Source organism: Strongylocentrotus purpuratus, unplaced genomic scaffold (genome assembly GCF_000002235.5).
Source record: "Strongylocentrotus purpuratus isolate Spur 01 unplaced genomic scaffold, Spur_5.0 spur5_scaffold_20, whole genome shotgun sequence".
NCBI lineage: Eukaryota > Metazoa > Echinodermata > Echinoidea > Camarodonta > Strongylocentrotidae > Strongylocentrotus > Strongylocentrotus purpuratus.
Genome location: NW_022145606.1, coordinates 43502293 through 43512371, shown reverse-complemented (window position 1 = coordinate 43512371; position 10079 = coordinate 43502293). Strand labels below are relative to the sequence as shown.

General features: G+C 38.4%; 1 protein-coding gene across 1 annotated transcript in view; it reads left to right on the top strand.

Annotated features, from left to right (window-relative positions):
* Positions 1-7956: 7956 nt before the first annotated feature.
* The window catches only part of LOC590634 (carbohydrate sulfotransferase 15), a 34050-nt gene continuing 31927 nt past the window's right edge, over positions 7957-10079 (top strand). Inside the window, exon 1 of the mRNA XM_030993399.1 lies at positions 7957-9321. Coding sequence (XP_030849259.1) covers positions 9235-9321 — 87 coding nt within the window. The 5' untranslated portion in view covers positions 7957-9234. The remainder of the gene's footprint in view (positions 9322-10079) is intronic.

Genomic DNA, 10079 nt, shown 5'->3' with positions numbered 1-10079 from the left:
GCGACTTTGACGGCAAATATAAATGGAGCAAGGTCCATGAATATTTAGTCCATTTAGTTCGAATCGACTTTCACAAAAATGAGAATAGGTTATAATTTGGTAATTAGATGACAGCTTATGGTCACCCTTAAACCCAAATAGATAATTGAAATATATGTTGCTAGAAATATTATTATACCCGTAATTTCAACTTGATAATGACATAATTGAAATTGATATTTGTCTACTTCAAGCAATGCGTGTATCACGTTGTCACATATATTAAACAAATATACACTGTCTTGAGAGATTCGGGTTAAAACTATGCGCAAAAGGTGACTCCAATATTACTATTTGGTGAGAGGCGTAGCTCATAGTATTAACCAGTACTTCGAATAAAAGGCATGGTATATTTTGTTTTATATCATGCATCAAAATTTTATTTAGAAAAATAATAATAAAAAAAAGAAATTACCATTTTGGGGACAAAATTTAAATTTAGAATTAAAACAAATGTCAATTTTCATCAAAAAGATTAATAATATTTTGTTTTCATTATATTAAGATTTGAAGAAAAAAATCAATAAAAAAAAAAAATTCACATTAAGTTTTTAAACTCCAAAATAGTACTCCCAATTAGTAGTTTCATATTATATGTAATAGTACTTTTTCAGAGCAACCTTAAAATAGTTGAAATATTTCTGGTCACGTGACCAGCTCTCAACCAATCAAAAACCAACACATTTTTTTATGCATGATATAAACACTGTTATGTATATAATAATACAATCTTTTAAAAATTGAATGGGGTATAGAAATATATCTCCCTATATTTCTCATGCGGACACTTTATAAGATACGCTCCCAAACGAGTTTTGGAGGGTATTTTTTGCCATATAGCTCTGTTTGGTTACTACTGGTTTCTTTAGAAATATATCGCATACACGATGTAATGAATTGTATGTCCCCAATTACCTTGAAAATATTTAAAATGCCTACTTACAAGTATAATCAGCGTAGGTGTAGGTGTAATCCCCTGGGCATGTTGCACCCGCATAGCATGAGCCAGTGATGGTACACGGATTTTGAGTCTCGCAATACGGAGCCCACCATGCCGTCTTGTCACTGTCTTTACACAGGCTCTCCAGAGAGGGGTCATACTCATCACAAGAAGGAACCAGCACACAAACTCCTTTGGTGATTATGATCGTTGAACCTGGGTCACACTCCATCGTGATCGTTGTAGCAGATCCACCTTCTCCACACCCTATAACTGCACACATCAAAACAAAAATGCACAGGTACTACAAACTAAAACGAAAATAAGCAAACAATATATTTAATAATCATCTGAGGGACGTACAAAATACATTGATAAACAGTTTAACGTTTAAAGCTCAACGATTACGGCTGATATTTTGACCATTCTGGTGAGCGTAAAGCTGGCCTTCAAGACTTGGTACACTTAAAGCGAAAAGACTGTACCAGTTGATGTCGTTACGTAGATTTTACCAAGGATATACCCATGAATTTACCATGGCACTAATCAAGAAGCAACCATATTGACATAAACACACCCCTCCCCCTAAATAAAAAAAAAAGATGCAGACATAAAACCGGACATTCATTTAAAAATATGAAGATATTTCAAACGAAAAAGAAACAAAACCTTATGAGTTTTGATTTAGATTTTTTTTTTGTAAAAAAAAAATATTTAAAAAAAAAATCCTAATGGACGACCTTAAAAAGATGATCTTACCTCCCCCCCCCCCCCCCCAACGAAACGGAATGTCGATCGGTCAAATTTTCAAATTTCGGGACGTTGCGAAAAAATTTGGGACTTAAACAAAAAAAAATGTCCTCTTACCTCTTACCGACATTTTCTCCTGCGACAATTAGCCCTACCCGGGCTTAATTTCGTTAAAAAATATAGGCTTCATCTATGCATCTTTGATTTTAGGATAGGTTTATGGTTATAGGGTTGGGATGACGATAAGGCTTAATGATTGGTAAGACATTAAGCTAGTGTAGAATATTCGCCATGAAGCTATAATTTGTCGTCAGATCGGTTACCCACAATCTTGCCCCTGCGACAACTTTCCTGGGCTTTATTCAAAAAGGTATTGGGTTAAACCTCGGTCACAAATGCCATTAAGAAGTGCTACGAACGCCGTACGAAGGATTTTCAGACAATAGAAATTCGGGAAGACAATGGAAAAACAAGGAGATTCGTACGAAATTATATGCTGCGGTCACAAACGTTCGTAACTTCGTACGAACGATAATTTCGTACGAATCTCCCTGTAATTCAATCCATTGTCTTCCCGAATTTCCATTGTCTGAAAATCGTTCGTACGGCGTTCGTAATGGCATTTGTAACCGAGGCTTTCGGTTTATGGTGAGGGCAGGCGCGTACACAGGGGGGGGGGGGGGGGGGGGGGGGGGGGGGGGGGGGGGGGGGGGTTTGGGGGGTTAAACCCCCCCTTTGGTATTTTTGTGTGTGTAAACCCCCCCCTAAATTTCCCTAAACCCCCCCCCCTTTTGGATATATATATATTCCCATGCCTGACCTCAAAAAGATGACCTTACCCCCCCCCCCCAACGGAGCAAAATATCAAATTTTCAAATTTCAATACAAAAAAAAAAAAAAGTGACCTCTTACCCCCCCCCCCCCCCCCCCCCCCCCCTTGAAAAAATCCTGCGTACGCGCCTGGGTGAGGGTGAGGAGTAGGATAATGTCTTACCTCGTGTAGGAGCAGATCCAGCAGTAGGGTCTAATAAGCAGTAAATGATAAAGATGGTCATGACTGTCTTCCACTTGGAATCCATTGTAATGCTTTTTCATGTGAATGGAACAACAGTTTTAAAACCAATCCTGAGATACAGTGGTTTTCTCTACCTATGATCTGAATGCTACTAATTCAGTTTAACCGCAGACCTACTCTGTATCTAAAATCATGTTCAACAAAAAGGAAATTTAATAGAGTTCAGACTAATTTCCTTTGTTAAACCAGATTTTGATGACAAGCGTAACCTAGCGACGGGTTTAAATTTCAGTAGAATGTATAGGCCAATGTCTCCTCAAGACGAAATGAAAGCTACAATATGATAAAACATGCACATTGTAACGGGGTTACATGAAATCTTCAGCCGTTCCTATTGGCCGAACTAAAGTCATTATTTATCATTAGTATTCACAATCGATGTTCCATAGTTGCTTCCCCACCCCACCTCTCTCTCTCTCTCTCTCTCTCTCTCTCTCCTCATTCTTTTTTCTGTAATCTCTTTACCCATTAATTTCAAGGTCTAAACATTTCTCTTCGTTCTTATTTCAAATGCACTTCTCAAAAAAAAAATGAGAACACTGCGGTTCGACTAAATTAAATTCTCCTCAGTTGAGCGGACATAACAATTATGTTGTATTAACTTTCTGATGGGTCAACCTCAAAACCCAAATAAATATTTATGAAATTAAGTTACAGGCGAACCATGTTTATCAGACCATCACTTTTGGCAACAATGTGCTTCTAGGAGCATGTAATTAGGATCGAAATATCGAATAAAAGTGAGGAGTAGTCAGTACATTAGGCGTTAAAAAAGATGTTGTATTGCCCTTTGCGACCGACCCCAAAATCTTGAAATATACAGTCGGCTTTTAACTTTTTTTTGTAAAAGAAAATGTTTAATGAATGAGAAGAAGAAAAAAAATGTATTAAAGCATTCAAAACTGAGAAATATACGGGGGGGGGAATGAGTAATAACAACAAAACAAAATTCCGACCGGCCGGTCCATGTTTTGGCACCTAAAAAGCAAAAAAGAGCATGACTTAACAAATAGTGCGATTTGGATCGCAATGCAAAGTTTGTTTGTTTGTTTGTTTGTTTTTTTTCGGGGGGGGGGGCGACCATTCACACACATGGAGAACTCTTGCTCGACGGCAAGAACGTCCGAATTTGATTTCTTCAAGAATAAATGCATTGGCAACATGAAATATATGATAGAGGTAATAAACATCTTGACAGAATAACGAGTAAAAACTGATGATAAACTTAGTTGCTTTCATCAGTGGAAGATTCAGGGGGAGGGGGGCTGGGGGTCCGGTCCCCCAAACCTAGTTACAACCAAAAAGATTTTTTTTTTATAATGGAAACCACAATTTTACCCTTTTTTTGTCTTGCCCACGGGTGGGGGGGGGGGGGGGGGGGGGGTGTGTTGAGTAAACCAGACCAACACAAAAATAGCGCTCACTACCCCCCCCCCCCCCTCCCACCTCACAAGGAGTAGGATGATGACGTTGCTGAGGATAACTCGGATTTTATGCTAAGATGCAGTTTATAAACTTTTGTTTGCGATATTTGTACATAATTCAAACTCGGTTCTGCATAATGTATTTTAATAGTTTGAATATGTTTACCACCGATGAATCTAATATTTCTTACCACGTGGAAGAGCAGATCAAACAGGGGTTTCTTATATTTGCTTTAATAAAATTCACACACCATAAAAGCAACAAAAAAATGCGTGGTAGGGTGGAGGCGTTTACAATGCCGTGTGTGTGTATTGGATTTTTAAAGACGTGTATGAATCAGATATGATCATTTACGTCTGGGGACCGACCTTTCAACGTCACCATCCGAAAGACGTGACTCAGTTTCGAACCTGCGTCCTCAGCTGAATCAGTTTGTAATTTCCATTGTTAGCTGGATTACAGGTGCACACAAAGCTACTTGTCCTTTACCTGTTTCACGAAGCCCTCTTTGCCAAGATCAACGACAACATCCTGACTATAATATATACGTAGTTATGACGCTTCCGACCACCCGTTCATATCTCTGTCTGTCATGACTTTTTAGTCGATGGGCAGCGCCATCACATGTCAGTTATTGGGAAGACTATGGCTGGTAAAAAGGACAAGAAATCCTCAAGCTATGATCTTTCTAAACAGTCACCTAAACAGGGAGTTATCGTTTTTTATATTTGAAAATTTCATGAAAATATGGGACGTTTATATTTAGGGCTTTTATGATTATACGCGTTTATTTCCACATCATAAAACCTCGAAGAGATGGGTAATCAGCCACGTACGTAAGCAAGCTATAGTCAGAAGTATATTGTCTAATTTTCAGGCCCATATCAATAAGGAGTTTACAGATAGCACATGGTACAAATGACCCCAAATATCCACAGATCTTTTACACATGGAGAAGTTCCACTTTGCGCATCTTAGAATAATAACTGCCAAAGTCCTAGATGTGCTTCACGAATACCTTTTGTTTGCCTCTTGAGAAGAATACTTCCACCTGTGTATCAGATAAATGTACTGTTGGTGCAAAAATGAATACTGATTACATAACTTTCATGAGCACGATCCGAGTATTCGTCTCAATGGTTTTACAATTTGGGTACGAATGACCTTGATCTGCCCATGCGCAAATCCTAATTACGAACTCGCTTATTTTGAGATCATCTGTCTCCAAATGTGTAAACTGAAAAGTTTAAAACGTGTATTTTAACGTTTGAAATGTTGTACTTTTGTTATTATTTTGTTGTAAAACCTAAAATATTGGACAAAACTTTCAGAGCAACGTATTTTTATTTCAGATTAATATTAGGGTGTATTTTTTATAAATTTAACTATTAAACGAAAATGTATGGGGGGGGGGGTACTCATTTTAAAAAACAAAACTGATTCACTGGTCATGAAATGAAATACTCACAATAGTATTTTACAAGTAGGCTAATTCTGTGGTATAATATACACACATTTTGAAGTATTTTGCATCTCTTATTTCCTGGTACTATTTTCGATCTTTTCTTATTCCTTATTCATTAAAAAAATTGCAGTATTTCTAATATTACTTTTTGATTTGATCCGGTTGAATTGCGACTATTATTAAAGGCTGGTGCCTTTTCCTCTTCTCGCCGGTAGTGTCGATTTCCAGGGATCGAGTTCACGAGATGTCTAGCTAGTAAGCTCTTCGTGAAACGGTTTAGGAAAATCAGAGACATCTCCGTAGTCGACCGGGATAAAGTTATGACTGTCTTGTCGATGGTTTCGAGAAATGGGCCCTGCAGGGGACCGACGACTTTAAGTCCTCTCCGAGGGACTTGGTATAATTATTAATAAGGATTAGTACCTTACCTAAGGGCACTAGCGTAATTAATGCATAAATCGGTCCACTCTAATTATGTGAAAATTGCGTGAGCTTTAGTCATGGCAATAGAGATATTGCACCAACTTATTACACTCCAAACCCCTATAATTTTTGATAAACATATTAATGTCGTGTGGTGAAAATGATAAACCGCCTTTACGAAAGCACTCTTGGCTTATCTCAAAGCCGCACACCATTTAAGCCGTCATTACCACTTAGGATCAACTCAGGCACTTAGCAAAATATTGTATTCCCTATAGCCTTAGAAATGTTTTTCCCTCTCAATACAAAGGAATTCGTCTGTAAAACACCAGCAGATCCCGTTTTGCACCTGCAGTGAGAAAAGCATAATATTTGAGATTTGGTCACGAGTCTGGATTTTTGTCTGGATACCATCGGATTGAATATCTTTCGAAGGATTAAAAATACACACACGTCATACATGGAAGCGAGCCCATTATTTGGTTTCAATTTGAGCTTAATAATTTAAGTAATATGCGATAATTAACGGAACCCGCTAAGTGCATGTAGTTTCTCCCTTTCTACTTAATTAGTTTCAGCTCAAGGATACGTTAGTGATATATCCCCCGAACGAGCCTCTTATTTCGCGTCTATCATCTATATTACCAGTGAATCGTGGGTGATAAACCTACATCTAGCTAGGAGGGAGGAGTTGTCGTCATTATTATCTATTTACAGTCAAACCATGGTAGTTTTTAATAGCGATCATCTGTCTTAGAGACTGACATTATTTTCTCAGAACTTAATTATTGATCAATAGAGTTCTGAGAAGATGGTACCTATTCTTCAAGAATAAATTTATTGTCAAAATCATTTCATGAAAAAGAGGCTTATTCATTCCAACCTAACGGGCAACATGCAGTGTATCCATGCCATCGTTTCACGAAACCGTCACAAGTACAATTTCGAAAATATCCCTTTGAAACGTGTACAATTAACATGCGTTTCAATGGGATGTCAGCGAACTTGTACTTACGACAGTTTCGTAAAAGGACCCCTTGTGTCCAGTTATTTTGGAGAACAAAATATGGTTAAGATTCGAAGACAACTAGGAATTCAAATATTTTATTTTCAAGAATATTTTTCTTTCTTTCTTCCGTTCCACCTATCTCTTTTTTGGTAACTGCCATGATTGGGGCAAAGAACAAGACTTAAAGCCCCACTGCACTACTTATAGCTACTTGCGCCCTCTATATATCAAACAATGCCTAATCGGTGACCACCGGTCCCCCATGATCCCCTTTTTCAAATGTAAATTGAGAGCTGATTTGATGAGATAACCACCTGTCAGTGACACCCTGGCCAAACTACTGCAGATGGGCTTTAAATGGCACAGTTTACACCAACGCTCAGGAAACACTTGATTAGTTTCAACTCCCGTGAGCAGACAATCAACCCATTTTCCCCTTCCGTTTGCTCGGTTTCAGAAACTGATTAAAACGAAAAGGGATCGAGACTGCGAACATGCGCTAAACAACACGGATGAGCGGGAAAATATGAGGGTATAATTATTATAACCGCCCGTCTCGAGTTTTGGACCGTACTGCAACGCGATATTAATTGCTGGTGGTGATATAGTACGTATAATTATCGCCTGTGGAATAATACGAATGCATGAATGTATCGCTAATGAGTGCATAGATGGATATAAAATGCCCGTGGGATAATACCTCATTATGCGCAAGTGCATGTATTATACTTGGAAGTGTTTGTTCGTGTGATGTTGTGTATTTCTATGCATCACCTGGAAGAAGAAAGTGAATTCACAAATGTTGCCTCCTATATGCCCTTCGAATTCTCTACGTATACAGAGGAGCGAGAGAGAGCTATAGGACATGGACACAGTTCGCCAAAGGTATTGATAGTCTAACAGAGCGTAATAACAACTGTATGATGTACTTCTACAAAATATTTTGGTATGGAAGCTAACTACGCATGCGCATTATAATAGTCAAGACAATAATATAGCCTAGGCCGTGTTGGCATTGCTTATAATCGAACTACAAACAACAGTAGAAGACAGATGGAAAAGTTGACGGTATTCACTGAGAGATACATAATCTGTAAAAGGGATTAAAATAAAATCTACTTTTGTTTAGACCGATGCAATGGTTTTATCTCTAGCTACTAGGGACTTTTAGATTTGCGTGGACTGATACGTGTGACGTCCATTCAAGGCAGTGCATTAAAAGGACGTCGATCGTAGCAATCCCCATCGTCTTCGTGCGAATCTAAAAGTCCCTAATACCAGGGATGAACGTCTCTACATGGCTTCCTAGTTCCCATTCGATTTCGACCCAGTTGTGTTTTGGAATACCTTTTCGATTGAGCCTTTTCGCGTATTTATGTTGTTATAGCTTCTTTAGCCTGAAGTGTTTGACTCAACCGTCGAAATAACTTGTTGTTAAAGTGCGAAATGTGTGTGAAGCAATTAATGTTCGGTGAATCGTGCGATTCTTTGGAATATTATTATTTGACCAATGTATCAAAAGCTTGCTGTAGAACTATATACGTGTATGGAGCAAAATAATGCTTAGTGAGTCGTGCAATTCTTTGGAATATATTTGTTCAACGTATAAAAAGCTCGTTATACCTTAAACCAGCTGTAGAATTACAATACGATGTGTATGGAGTAAATGCATCTTCAACTGTAAAACATGTTAGTGTGATTCGACCGACACGCGAATCAGCAAACGCGTCCGTTTATTAGGTTTGTGGAGCGAACGAGCTCTTTAATTTCCCCGCACGTAATTCACCCGGTTGTATGGTAAGTCGGTCGAGGCATCCGTGTAGCCTTGTAGCCTGGAGAAACTATCGAAGCTCCGTCGACGCAATTCAATTTGTCGGGATGATTCTAGCCTGCGAAACGTCAAACCGCGCCAATATTTGAGAGGAAAGGCGGTCTCGATGGGAGTGTATACGCGGATGACTAGCTAATACTTGCTCTTTATCTGGATGAGCCACTGTACATTGTACACCACGGATAATACAGCAATTGGATTGGATGCACACTTGAGTTAATCTGTGATCACTGCTTTCCAGCTGCATGAGGGTGGAAGAGATTATCAGCCTGAAACTATGACGAACAGAAAATTGAATACCAGTGTAATGAGCACCATCTCCCTTTCTTCTCGCTTTCATCTCGTCATGAGAGTCATGGCTAAGGTAAGCTATAATTACACTCACCCTTTCTTGATAATTTCATTTCATTTCATTTTATTTACTGATGCATTTTATATATATATATGAATAGTTAACAACATAAGTATTCGTAGCTCTTGTAAACAAAAACATTTAGGGGTGTTTAATATTTATAGCTCAAGAATGAAAAGTGGACTGGTTGATTTAAGACCTTTGTTGAATACTTTTAGATGTAAGCTTTAATATGTCACATTCTCAAGAAACATAAATCGGGACAAATCAACTTTTCACATAGGCCTACTTTAAAAAGTACAATACTGGATAAGGGTATGAATAATTTAGTTAACTGTATATATTACATACACAGACAGCATATTTATCGCTCACGGGTGAATACAATTTCACCCGAACAAGCACTGCACGCCATTAGTTTACTGAATAATTCAAGATGTGCATTCAACCATGAGGTAACCAGCAAAGAATTATTTTGTCTTCATTTTCCCTCCCACGGGTTTTTCTTTATTCACACAAAAATATAAAAAATCAGGCCACCAACAATAGTGCTCGTCGAATTATTTTTACAGACGTGTTTCAATAATAGCTGATTATTTATGTCTGGGTCGACATTTTACATCACTAAACTCAGACGAGGTGACTCACATTCAAACCGAGGTCTTGCCAGACGCGCGAATTAAGACAATGGGGTTGACAACGACGAGACCGAGAGTTGACCACCGGGCTAGACCAAGTCACAATTTGCCCCCCCCCCCAGTCCTTCACTT